The 13,777-nt window shown below is 43.5% G+C and overlaps 1 protein-coding gene across 3 annotated transcripts in view; it reads left to right on the forward strand.

Annotated features, from left to right (window-relative positions):
* Nucleotides 1-8,484, forward strand: part of TLK1 (tousled like kinase 1) — a 153,496-nt gene extending 145,012 nt beyond the window's left edge. For all 3 annotated transcript variants that reach the window (XR_016230817.1, XM_002712279.6, XM_070070707.2), the window contains 7 exons: nucleotides 192-283; nucleotides 360-449; nucleotides 1,569-1,738; nucleotides 1,956-2,091; nucleotides 4,021-4,132; nucleotides 4,755-4,862; nucleotides 6,291-8,484. Coding sequence is in view for 2 of the 3 variants with exons in the window: in XM_002712279.6 (XP_002712325.1) it covers nucleotides 192-283; nucleotides 360-449; nucleotides 1,569-1,738; nucleotides 1,956-2,091; nucleotides 4,021-4,132; nucleotides 4,755-4,862; nucleotides 6,291-6,467 (885 nt within the window). In the remaining variant the exon portion in view is untranslated. The remainder of the gene's footprint in view (nucleotides 1-191; nucleotides 284-359; nucleotides 450-1,568; nucleotides 1,739-1,955; nucleotides 2,092-4,020; nucleotides 4,133-4,754; nucleotides 4,863-6,290) is intronic.
* Nucleotides 8,485-13,777: the final 5,293 nt, after the last annotated feature.

The raw sequence follows: 13,777 nt of genomic DNA on the forward strand, positions 1-13,777 counted from the left end.
TGGAGTTTGTGTCTTATTTCTGATAATGTGAGCGGTGTATAGTCTCAGTAGAAATGATCATTAAAAATTACTGTCTATTCTAATCCCATATTTATGGCAAAAGCCATCACTAAAATAAGGACGTCTCTTCAGCTACTCAGTTGGTCTTTGGTCATAACTTTTTTTTTTTTTTTTTTTGCCTTGAATTCCAGGCTTTTGACCTTTATGAACAAAGATATGCTGCTGTGAAGATCCATCAGCTTAATAAAAGCTGGAGAGATGAGAAAAAAGAAAACTACCACAAGTAAATATCAACACTTTATGGTTTATTGGTTGAATTTGGAATGATCGTGGAGAATTAACACTCTCTCTTCTTGTAGACATGCCTGCAGAGAGTATAGAATACACAAAGAACTGGATCACCCCAGAATAGTTAAACTCTATGATTATTTCTCCTTGGATACAGACACGTAAGTGAAGCATGAAATATTTGGGGTGGGCACTGGCTGCAACAGTTAAGATGCTGCTGGGACTCTGGCCTCAGAATCAGCCCTTAAGGCATTCGGATCTGGCTAAAAAGCCCATGAGAGTTTCGCAGGCATGGAAAGCCAAGACACTGTGGCAGGAAAAAAAGACCTAAATGAAAGATCTCTGCAAGTAGATCCCAGTAGAAAGAACGGGCCATCAAAGAAGGAGGTACCTTTCTCTGAAGGGAGGAAGGAACTTCCACTTTGACTATGGCCTTGTCTAAATAAGATCGGAGTTGACGAACTCAAGAGGCTTCCATAGCGTTGGCAGCTCATTACAAGAGCCTTGGGTGATTACTGACGTCATAAATAAGAGTGTCAATTGTTAAATCAACAGGAGTCACTGTGCACCTGCTCCCCATGTAGGATCTCTGTCCTTAATGTGTTGTACTATGCGAATTAACAGTAAAACTACTACTCGAATAGTACTCTATACTTTGTGTGTCTGAGTGGGTGCAGTCTGTTGAAATCTTTACTTAGTATATAGTAAGTTAATCTTCTGTATATAAAGATAATTGAAAAACGAATCTTGATGAAGAATGGGATGGGAAAGGAAGTGGGAGATGGGATGGTTGCGGGTGGGAGGGAGGTTATGGGGAAAAAAGCCACTATCATTCAAAAGTTGTACTCTGTAAATTAATATTTATTAAATTAAAAAAAAAGCATCCCCCCCCCCCCAAAAAAAAAAGAAGATGCTGCTGGGGATGCCCACGTCCTGTTTTGGAGTGCCTGGGCCCGAGTCCAAGCTCTGCTTCCAATTCCAGCTTCCTGCTAATGTGCACCCAAGGAGGTAGCACGTGATGGCTCAACTAACTAGGTCCCTGGAACCCATGTGGGAGACCCTAATAAATTCTGGGCTCTTGGCTTTATTTAGCAGGCATTTGGGTAGCAAACAAGTAGATATAAGATCTCTTTCTCTGTCTTGCAAATTAAATATATAAGAAGAAATGATGGATTTGCTTCTGCTTTTCCTATCCTATGATGGTCAATGGAGTATTCTCCATTGTGACTCTGAATTACTGGATAATATTTATGTCTAATTTTTTTTCTTCTCTGTTACAGATTTTGTACAGTGTTAGAATACTGTGAAGGCAATGACTTGGATTTCTATCTGAAGCAACACAAATTAATGTCTGAGAAGGAAGCTAGATCTATTGTAATGCAGATTGTGAATGCACTAAGATATCTCAATGAGATCAAACCCCCTATTATACATTATGATCTTAAGCCAGGTAATTAATGCATCAAATAACTCATATAATCTCTAAAAACCATAAGTTACCTTAAAAATGGCTTTTTTAGTTTTTAAAACTTCAGTGGGATTGCTAATAGAATTAAAAGTTGATTTATTACATCACCACATTTTAAATATTTACCTCTCAAAGGTAAAATAGTAAAAATAATATTTTTTTACGGTGTCATTTTAAAAACTTTGTATTTTATTCTTAGGAAACATCCTTCTGGTGGATGGGACAGCATGTGGAGAAATCAAAATCACTGATTTTGGGCTGTCCAAGATTATGGATGACGACAGCTATGGTGTAGATGGAATGGATCTCACTTCCCAAGGGGCAGGCACTTACTGGTAAGAGTTACCTGGTGCCATTGTTTTTATGAGTATTTACATGTAGCCTTTGAGCTGGAGTCTTCCTTTCTCGTCTGTGCTTAACCACAAGTATTAGCAAACTAGAGAGCGTCTAAACTTGACATTAACCAGTACCTTGAGTACCTGTCAGCCAGAAATTCTGATGGAGAACTGATGGATTTTTCTTCTACAGTGTTAGAATCGTGTCTACTATGAATCTAAATACTGAAATTTTAAATTATTCCAAGCAAACCCATCAAACCTTCTCTGTAGAGGTTTTAATAGCTATAGTTTTTGTGGGACACAATATTTTGTTGATCATAGATGGGATAAATTTGGCATATGCTTGGTCTTTGGACTTGATTTTCAAAGACTTCATATATAATGATATGTATGTAAATGGATATCATCCCTTCAGAGTACCTAGGTGTTGACAAAAACTATATTGGTGTGAATTTTCAGACTACTCTGAGTAAATTAGCTTAGGAAATGAAATGAAATTTTAATGAAAGAGAAATAAGCATACCCAGCTTCACTGAACAGGATTGTGTTTCCAGAACAGTTTTTACATAGGCAGTCTGAGCTCACAGTCACCAGTTCCATAAAATGCCATGGGTCTGTATAGATTTTATTTTCCAGAAACAGGAGTTGATTTTAAAGTTTCAGATTCTGCTTGTGGCATTTCCTAGGAATATGGATAAGATAATGTAGATTTTCCCCCATACTGGTGAAATTATAATTCAAATTAGTCATCAACGTTGTCAGTCAGTAGTCTACATCTTGGTAGAACCGTGGCCCCCAGGGAAGACAGCTCGAGCACCACATTCTGAATGTCCGCAGGCCTTTGCTAATGTGGGCGGCACAAGAAATTGCCCTCTTACAGGAGGGCATGAGACTCAGAGGTTTATGTTAGGAGCTGTGCAAGAAGGAGTTATCTTTCATTCCCAGAAACTATAGGTATTTGTATCAAGTAGAAGAAACTCAGTCTGGTCTGTCACTCTCTGGTCTCAAATGTAATTATTCACTAAGAAGTAGTGGACTTACTTTTCCAAATGTTTTTGCCATCTGTTCCTACAATTGCTTTTCTAGCTTATACCTTTTAGCCTGGAGAGATAGTATGCGTCATTCAGTCACACCTATACCTACACAAATTATACATCTAACTTGGAGTTTCTACTTGATATTGGAGGTAGGAGAGCATTCGCATCACAAGTGACTTTTTGGTCATTGGTTCTGCTTCAGAGAGGCCTAAGGATCCTGCTGCCATCTCAGTGAGCCTCCAGAGTGAGTGTAGAACAGTTTACATAGAATAGATCCCCATTTAGCTGCATTATTCCTTTCCAAGATTTTTAGCTTTTCTAAGTTTCTGAGGTATAAGTAGCATTTTCTCAGACACTGCTAGTGCTTGAAACAGTGCAGTGAGCAGAGCGAGGCAGGCACCACACCCCTGTGTCCTAACAGGAGGAGCAGGGAAGACTTGCAGGGGCAAAGATGCTCACCCAGGGAAGTGGGGTGGCAGAGATTCAGAGAGGCACACAGCAAGCAAGCGAGCTGCTTTGACAGACTGATATGGGTTCTTATGGTGGGGGAAGGTAGTGATAGATTTTGGAAATGTATATTGTTTTTTGAAGAGGATGGGTTTTATGTGACGGACACGAGGTTATGTGAGAGTGGGAGTGCTGTGCAGCTTGTTGAACCACGTGATCAGATGTATCCTGTAGGAGGGGACTGCCTTGTCTGAGTGGAGGTTGACGGGCCTGGAGAGGGTTCCTATTTACAGTGTCCTAATGTGGCTATGTTTTGACTCAGATTTGGAATCTGAGTGAGAGTCCTCATTGATTCAAGGGGGTAAAACGTCTGTGCCGAGACTTAGACTGCCTTGGAAGCTCTTCAGTGGTGCCTTTTCCTTTTCTACCCCCAAAACTGTAGGTATTTACCTCCCGAGTGCTTTGTAGTTGGAAAAGAGCCACCAAAGATTTCCAACAAGGTTGATGTGTGGTCGGTCGGAGTCATCTTCTTTCAGTGTCTTTACGGAAGGAAGGTGAGTTGTATTTTCCCCTCTTAAAGGCAAGTTCAGAGCCTTCCGAGGAAAGCTTTTCCTCCTAAAATGTGCATGAGAATCATTCTACTGGTGGCTTTTTAAGGAAAAGAATGAACTATTAAAAGTGCCAACCTTTTCTGCGACCAGAAGACAAGAGTCTCCCCCTCGTTGCACACTCGCGGTGTGGCCTGGGGTGTGTGCGTCCTCAGCGAGAAGCACCACACTCCTTCATTGCTTTTTATAGAGAGCATAAGGTACAGGTGGCCACACACGTGTAGTCCCTGTACCACTCCACTCTTCATCGTGCACAGCATGGGAAGGCAGAACCCAGGCCTCCGCTCTCCAAGGCCTGAGCTCTTATTTTTATGTATTCAGAATACATTTGAAGCTTAATTTCCTGCTTTTACCTTAATTTACTTACATTGCCACAGCATTATTCTGCTTCTTCGATGTTGGAATTTCATAGTCTTTGCCTGCTGTCCATTGTAATTTTGTTTCTGTGAAAATACTTACCTATTTCCAAATAACTGAGGACAGGATTTTAGAGCTTCAGTGATGCTGTATGTCTGTTTAAATATTTTGTGAGATTAATTTCTCAATATCTTTTTCCCTTTCTTAAAAGCCATTTGGTCACAATCAATCTCAACAAGACATTCTTCAAGAAAATACAATATTAAAAGCCACAGAAGTTCAATTCCCTGTAAAACCAGTTGTAAGCAGTGAAGCCAAGGTATTAAATTTATATAAATAAGTTTCATGAATTGTGTTTGTAACACAGTAAGTAATACAACAGAAATTGCTAGTGCAAGGATGTGGGCTGCTGATTTGTTCTGGAATCCAGGGAGGCAAAAGAGGTGGACATCAGGTTTCCACGTGCATTAAAACATACCTGCATGGATTTCACCAATTTTATCCTAATTCCATTTTTCCATGAACATTAAGAAGTCGCTTGTCAAGGACTTCACCTAACCTGGTGTGGGCATTTTTTATACATAGTGGTCAGCTAACCACGATAAAATGATAATAGCTAGGGAAATTTAACTTCTAATTTTAAAGCAAAGGAGGTACATAATACTTTACCTATTTTTCTACAAAAAAGGGAAACAGTTATCCCTTGAGAAAATTTTATGTTGCCCCCACCACCAAAAAAAATTTAATCTCAGATACAGTACTGAGTAAAACAAGCCAGGCATGTAGGTAGGCATTGTAGCATAGTAGGTTAAGCCACTGCTTGGAATGCCTGCCACATCAAGTGCCAGTTTGAGCCTTGCCGCTTCATGCTGTGATGGCTCCAGTACTTGGGTTCCTGCCACTCAGGTAGGAGACCCAGACGCAGTTCTCAGCTCCTGGCTGTTGTGGGCATTTGAGGAGTGTACCAGTGAGAGGAAAAAACCGTAATTCTGCATTTCACATAAAGCAAGTCTTTAAAAATAATAAGCCAGACTTCATTTACATATGCATAGAACAAGCAAAACTCAACTATGTTAGGGTAGTCAGACTTAGGTTGTTCTGATAAAGCTCTTTTCCTTGATCTGTTGCCAATTAACATACATTTTATGTATTCTTCTAAAAGTATGCGTTACTTCAGTAAAGATTGTTTCTGATAGCCGTTGTCAAGGAAGGAAAGTTGATGGAAAATGGAATTAAATTATGAGTTTATTTTGATGCACAAAAATCTGAAATTCATGTTTTTCTCATAATCCCCATTTTCTATGATTTCTGAAGACCCTTTGTATGTAAAACTGGTTTGTGGAGATTAATAATTGCATTCTCTTAGCTTCTTCAAGATTGCAGTGATGCAGCCTCACCCTAATGCAACAGTCACTTCAGAGACTGTCTTTATGTTCAGTAGGAAAAAATACTGCTAAAGATGCTGTCTTAACCCTTTGCCAGATTGAACTGACAGCAAAATGGCATGAGGGTGGGATGATTATTTAGCAGAAGAGAAATGCTAGAAAAACTTTTCTGAATTTTATAAAATGCAGCTTTGCAGCAATAAATTCAGCTATAGCAATACTTGAGACTATAAAGTAGAAAGCTTAATTTTATTGCTGCAAAAAAAATTAATGCTTCAACTTTCTCTTAAAGATGTCCACCCTTCTGTAGTAATCAGTGGATTGGTATTTACAGGGACAAATATTTTAATTGTTTTTTTAAGGCCTTTATAAGACGGTGTTTGGCATACCGAAAAGAAGATCGATTCGATGTGCACCAACTGGCAAATGACCCATATCTTCTCCCACACATGAGAAGATCAAATTCTTCAGGAAACTTACACATGGCTGGGCTGACAGCATCCCCGACGCCCCCTTCTTCCAGCATAATTACTTACTGACTTTCCTCCAAAATTGGCATGAGATCTTTGAAACGCTTCCAGATGCACACTTGAGGTTGAGAGCATTTGAGTGTTGTTTTCGTTTGTACGCAGGACATGGTTAAGAACTGTTTATGATCTGAAGTTCTTCAGAGCGTCATTTGTATGAGTGGATCGTGAATGATGAATGAAGGATGACGGCCTGTTGCACCGAGACAGGAAGACCACGCTAAGACACAAGAGAAATGGGCTTTCTTGTTTATTTGGGGGAACATTGTAAATAACGTTTATAATACTTAAATACATTTGATTGTTACTAGAGAGTTCTAATATGAAGGGTAGTTTTTCATTATTTAAAAACACATGGAAAAAAATATGAGACATATTTCTAACCCAAGAACTACAGTGCCTGGATACATTCTTCAGCATTCGGCAGTTAACCTGCTGAAACCAAAGTAAGAACTGAATGACAGTGACAGTTGTGTTTTATAATACAGAATGCGAGACTTAGAATCTTTGGACAAAGTTAGGCTTTGTCATTTGCCTGTTCTGGCTCTTACCAAGTTGTACCTCGAAAATCACATGTCCTTTTTTTTCACTGGTTATATTAAAGGGAGAGCTATTATTCCTAGATACTTCACACCTTTGACAAAATTAGCTGCTTGTTTGGAAATCAGTTGAATTCACTAAATTGTAACATCTCCAGTGTCTTCAACATGTTTGAATTGTTAACAGGTATTTTTCCTTTTGTTACCAGGCCTTGTTCATCAACACAAGTGACAGTATGTAACCAAATGCAGACTAGTTCTATGCAGGATAATGATAAATTCCCTTCTCATTCTATTGTAAATTACTGTACAGATGTCATATTTCAATTACTAAGTTTCAGCAGCTTATTCTTGTACAAATGTTTAAAAATATGGCTTTTCTAATTGGATATTGTATTTTTTTTAAGTCTTCTTGAAGGCGCTTTAATTGCTGCTAAATGACGTTGCTTCTTTGCTAAAAAATTGAATGAGCTCCTTGAAGGTGCAAGTTGACTGTACGTCATCGAGATATTAAAAGCAGGCTTTCATTAACAATCAAGGCATGTAAAAATGATCCATGTTGAACATACTGAGTTCTTTAGATCAGTTTCTTGGGTTCTAGGGCTGTGGAGCACATAGATACTAGATTTATAAATTGTTCGTGGTTACTCTACATTTCTAGAAGGTTCTTATCAGCAAGGTGGGGTAATGGTCCCATAAACAAGTTTCTTGTGGTTTGTACAGATTTGTTAAAATGTGAACATTTTCCAGCTGCCTTGTGTGGTAGAAACCAATCTTTTTCAGGATGCTGTTTTTTCACTTCTCTAAGGATTTCTTTCTTCGTCATATCTGTGATGCTTACCTGTAAGCTGTCCATGTTGCCGAAAAAGGAGGCTATACTCACCACCAGTGCTCCTTAATATTGTACAGTTTAACTGTGGCTCTTATTTCTGATGTTGCAAGCCATTTTGTTTTTTCATTGTACATAGACACATTGTCTAAGATGCTGCTGAAATTGTAGAGAATGTAGCCAAAACAGTAATAAACAATGACAGTTAAAGTGTAAAGACTATGAAAATCACATCAGAAGGAGCTTTCAAGATTTAGGATATTGACTGTCTTAGCTCCTTTACTTAAGAATCAGCTGAATAAATTCTTTTAAGTATACTTCAAGACAAGTATAAAATGTTGTTTCAAGCTGTTAAGTTATACTAATAACCATTATCAACGCTAATCCGGGGTGAGTAACACTTAGCATTATCAGGAGTGGCTTGAGGGCTATACCTGTTCCTCTGTAGATTAAGATAGAAATCCTGTAAAAAAATACTGACGCAGTAATGAAGTGTTAGCAGTACTTGAGTGCTTTAGGTGCTGCCCGCGCATTTTTCTAGTTTTGTTTGAATTTTCATCTTTCTGAATCCTAAAGTTCAAAGTAACTGTTAAAGTCCTGAATTCAAAGAAAATGCCTAGTTTTAAGATTTTGCTGAGGAATAAAATGGATGTTAGATCTACCTGAGGCTGAATCAATAGTATAGACTTAGATCACCACCTCACCCACTGTATTGCTGCCTAATCGATGCCTGCCTGCTGGTGTCAGATGCAGAAATGGAGGAAAACAAGCCATAGCATCACACTGCTCTGTGACTTGGGTTTGGGATGACATTTTGTACTCAAAAAGTGTACACAAGTGAGGCTGGCTTTAGCCGAGTGGTTAAGACACCTCCTCCCACACTCACGGTATCCAAGTCTGACCCCTGGCTCCAGCTTCCTGCTGCAGCAGCCGTGATGCTGCAGTTGGGTTGCTGTCACCCACCTGGGAGGCCTGTGCAGCCTGTGGGAGGAGAACCAGTGAGTGGGAGTGAAGACATGAGTCCTAAACAAATGCTGTAGGTTTGGGGTGACGTGCCAGTGTCCCAGCAGGTCCAGGATGGCTAACGAGCAAAAGGGAGTAATTATTGTCCTCAAAATGGGAAATCGGTGCCTACTGCTAATTAATTTCAGAGTCACTGTGGCCTGGCACTCTTGGGCTCTGACACCTTCTGAGCGAAATCGGGGTCTCTCCAGAGCCATTACTGAGGCCAGGTCAAGCGCACAGTTCCTGCAGATAAAGTGCGAGTTCTCGTTCGATGTGTGCATGTTGGGAGTGAGCGCAGAAACCACTCTTAAGAGTTTGTAAGTTGGCGAGATAACTTGGTTGTTTTCTAATAAAGAGTGTTTGTTTCCTCACTCTGCCATCCCCTTCTACAAATGAACTCCTCCAGTTCAGTGACCATCACCTCCACAGACACCTCCTGCCTGAAGCTAGGTGGAGTTGCAGTGAAGCATTTAAAGAGTGTATGCTGTGTCGTTTTGCTGTCATCATTAGTTATTAAGTGCAGTTATGTCAGTTATTCTCAGGTGTTTAGATGTGTTTTACACTGTACATGCAAACTGCACGGTCCATTTAGATGCATACGTTGCTGTTGGATTTGTCAGCAGTAGGCTTACCTTTAGAAGTACGTATGCAGGTTCTGGAACCCCACCGTGGGCTCTGAGATTTGCTGTCTGATCATTTTCCTTCAAGTGTTCTCTCTAAAGATTTAATTCAAAATATGCTCTTAGCAGCGTTTTTAAATCTTAGTAGAGTTCTAGTTTCTGGGTTTTAGTTTATGCTGCAACAGCTTTAGGATTTATGTAACTTGGCTGTCAGTTTGAAGCAGCATTATTTCCTAAAACACCACACCTCTCCATTTACCTCCCCCCCCCCCACTCCCGCTCTCTCCTTTCCTTTGTCCTTCTGAGGATCTCATGCCCCACAACCCAAGAAAGTGCCTTAACCAGTAGAATAGTTATTGGAAATATATTAAGCGGGGGGCTGGCGCTGAGGCATAGCTGGTAAAGCCGCCGCCTGCAATGCTGGTACCCCACATGGACACCGGTTCAAGTCCTGGCTGCTCCACTTCTGATCCAGCTCTCTGCTATGGCCTGGGAAAGCAGTGGAAGATGGCCGGAGCCCTTGGGCCCCTGCACCCTTGTGGGGGACCCAGAGGAGGCTCCTAGCTCTGGATCGGCGCAGCTCCGGCCATTGTGAGTAGTCGGGGAGTGAACCAGCGGGTGGAAGACCCCTCTCTCCTTCTCATCTATATATTAGCTGAAACACATGGAAATCTTCCCTCATCTGAAGTGAACTACCTACATACAAGTGGACCAAAAGGTTAAGAACTCAGTTTTGAATCTATGTTCTTGGTTTCCAGTGCTGACCACCGTTTTCTTGCATTTCACATTGCTCACTGGAGAATGAGAACGGCACTGCCTTCGAGTGACTCAGGGACGGGGAGTTCCTATCCAGTGACACACTTCACCAAGTGTGCAGGATGGAGTTAAAAGATGGTTGCCTCAGGGCAAAATTGTAGCATGCATGCAGTTTTTTTTTTTTCATAATGCATGTTTATCATGAACTTTTTGAAGATGCCTCATATGCACGTACTTCAAAAGTTTCTTCACCAAAAATCACTCAATTTTCCATGAACTTTTTGAAGTACCTTCGTTTCTTTTCACTACATCAAAGATGTAGGTGTTTTGTAGTCTCTTTGAGAGTCAAATATCCTTTAGGTAAATAGAGCTGTGTTAAGGTGCAGTTTGAGGCATTTCTTGTACTTCTTTTAATTAACACGGAAGGTAGTAGTAACCTTTAACAGCAAATGGGCTTATTTATAAGAAAAAGTAATGGGCTTTCTAATGACACATGCAGAAGAGGTTAATGCTGCTAATGACTAGAAACTGAAGCCACGTTTTGTTTTCCACGGGGAAAGTCACTGTATAAATCCAACTCCTCCCCCACATCTGTGGGAAAAGTCATACTCAGAAACAAAATCTGGAAAATATAAAGGTGACCCTAGGACAACTCTCAGCTTCCACATTAGACGGCTGGCATTCCTGCGTTTCTTTAATGGCCTGGTACTGCAAAACAGAAGTAGCAACAGTGACTTGTTTTGAACTTGTAATAGAAACATTCCAGGCCAGGGCTGCGGCTCACTAGGCTAATCCTCCGCCTTGGGGCGCCGGCACACCAGGTTCTAGTCCCGGTTGGGGTGCCAGATTCTGTCCCGGTTGCCCCTCTTCCAGGCCAGCTCTCTGCTGTGGCCAGGGAGTGCAGTGGAGGATAGGATAAGTACCTGGCTCCTGCCATTGGATCAGTGTGGTGCGCCAGCCGCGGCAGCCATTGGAGAGTGAACCAATGGCAAAAGGAGGACCTTTCTGTCGCTCTCTCACTGTCCACTCTGCCTGTCCAAAAAAAAAAAAAAAAAAAAAAAAGATTCCATCAAGCTCTTTCCCTCTGTTACACAAAGCACCCATCTTGGCATGAGAACTGGTTCCTTCAGCCGGTCACAGAGTTGGATGAAACCATGCTGGGAACGTGGACAGCTACAGTAATTCGCAATCGCCACAGAATCCAGAGTGGAAGCTGGCCCTGGCCTCTACAAGGCGGAACCTACGCCTGGCCTGCGTGGGCTCGAACTTTGATGGCAGATCCTGCGCCCTGTCCGCGCTACCGAGTGCTGGGTGTTAGTTGAGAGAAAGCCAGAAATGGAAGCGTCCATGTTCTCTCCACGGAACTTTTCCTGTGCCTAGCCCGGGTGTCTTCATCAAAGTGTTAGAACTTTTTCTGTTTCCCGAGTGTGGAACATTTGTGGTATAGAAGTTATCCCCCACCCCACTTAAGTGGGGGATTAAATAAGCTACGATAAACCTGAGTAGCAGATTCACCCCCTAAAAGAAAAATTCATCCATCATGCAAAAATCCGAGCCAGGCAAAGTGTCTTTCCCGGGGAAACTCACCGGCACTGCTCCCTGGGGCCTGCGGCAGGCCAGGCTGCTGTATCCCGAGGTCTGCGCTCGCGGGAACCCGTGGCCACAGGAGGAGAGCTAGAGGCAGTCTGTCAGGGGCCTGAGAGGCGGCACGTGATGGTACAGGGGAGCCATGAGGCTCCAGATATCTGCACAAGAGCTACCATCTCTTGCTCCACCTACTTACACAGGGACCCGCCTGTATCTACAAAGGGTCTTCCTGGTCTCAGCTGTGTCGCTAGCACGTGGCTCATGGCTTCTGCCAGATTTGCAAGCTGCGTGCAGCGGGGAAAGCCTTCATCTGGAGGAAACCCTGAAGCGCTGGCGCGCGAGGCCGCTACAGTGAACAGGCTCCAGGCAGGCAGCCGGGCAGTGCCCGCCGCGGAGGAGGCGCGAGGCGCGAGCCCGCCCCAGCCCAGCGCCCTTGCCGTCTGCCTGTTGCTGCATCTGGCTGAACAATCACTATTCCAGATGGAAACTCTTAAGCAAAATGACGCTAGTGTAACCCAAGATCATCACGTTAGACGGGGCTCACGGACAGGCTCTTCCTGGGTGGCTGCAGGGCGCCGTGCTTCCCTGAGAGCCCAGGGCGCTGGAACACTGGAGCACGAGGCCGTGACCCGCACTTTGTGTCCCTCACGACAATCTCTATTACGTCCATTACGTAGACGGAAATAAACTGAGATGGCCGAGGCTGCTTGCTCAAATAGTGAAGCGGCAGAGCTGGGGCTTTTTAAAGTTTGCTGCCATTTATGTGCTATGGATGTATAAAGTTTATAAATTTTATGCTATAAAATTTTACATGCTCTATGCTTCCAGTGGGCAGATCGCTTTTTTTTTAATCTTTAAAATCACGTCCAACTTGAGAGCTCTCTGAACACCAAACTGCAACGCACACAGATGACCTGGATACAAACCGTATTCAATACAGCGCTGCCCCCGCCACCGTGGGATGCAGGCCCCGTGAGTTACAGGCGCGCGCGTCCCTCCGCATTCAGAACAGCATTCCGGCGTGGAACTTTAAGGGACCAAGCTGACGACTCAGACCGCGGTATCCTCATGTAGTCATAAGGTCGGAAAACCGCACTGCAGGCTTTAGAAACGGTGTCTGGATCCTACACCCGTGTTGTAAGTAATCCTCGCAGCGGGCCTGGCTGACTCCAAAACCCGCAGTGTCAAAGCTCCGCGGCATCACACAGCGCTCATCGTTTCTTTACACCCTCCCGGCTGCTTCCCAGCTGCTCCAGTGGTGAGCGGATCACTTTCTGTGTTTGGAGATTTTAAAATCTTGGAAGTGACAGGAGTGACCAAAGCCATGAAGAACAGCCTCCGGTTCCACGGCCGACTTCCAGGGGTGCTGTTTAGTTGTAAGGTTAATGAATGAGACCGCGTTCTTCACAGAAGGGCAGCTGTGCTGCATCCGGGGATTCTGAGGACCGGATTCTGCTGTAGCTTGGTTTCTTACCTGGCCCAGCTGCATGGTGCAGGAAAGAAAGGTGTGGGAGGCAGAGCAGCCCCTGCCCTAGGCCCCCCAGTACAGACCCCTGTGAGGCGGTGCGGGGAGCCCGCCAGGCTCCATTCTCTAACCTTCCCCCAACCACGCCCCTCTCCCTCCAGTCCTGGTGTGGAGAGGGTGACGGTCAGGGATCCACGCACTGAGCCTGCTGCTCTCTCAGAGCGCGCACCTGGCGGGCTGCACTCACCTGAACTTGACTCAGCAGGTGCACAGTGCCTGCTGTGAGCCACAGACCTGGGCCGTGTGAGGGCCCGTAAGCCACAAGTGATACCCACGCCTGGTGGCTCTTTCCCACCTGAGCCACACATCTGCTGCTGGGGGCGGCAGCCCAGCCCAGCCCTGCGGAGACCACCCTGAGACTACCCTGTGTTCATTTGCTAAAGGCTTCTTTCTGCTTGTTGAAAGAGGGTTTTCAGACCACCAGTCTTTGTAAGGAGCAAGCAGTCGCCTGCCCCAAACGA

Source organism: Oryctolagus cuniculus, chromosome 3 (genome assembly GCF_051225735.1).
Source record: "Oryctolagus cuniculus isolate XC-2025 breed Fujian yellow rabbit chromosome 3, ASM5122573v1, whole genome shotgun sequence".
Lineage (NCBI taxonomy): Eukaryota > Metazoa > Chordata > Mammalia > Lagomorpha > Leporidae > Oryctolagus > Oryctolagus cuniculus.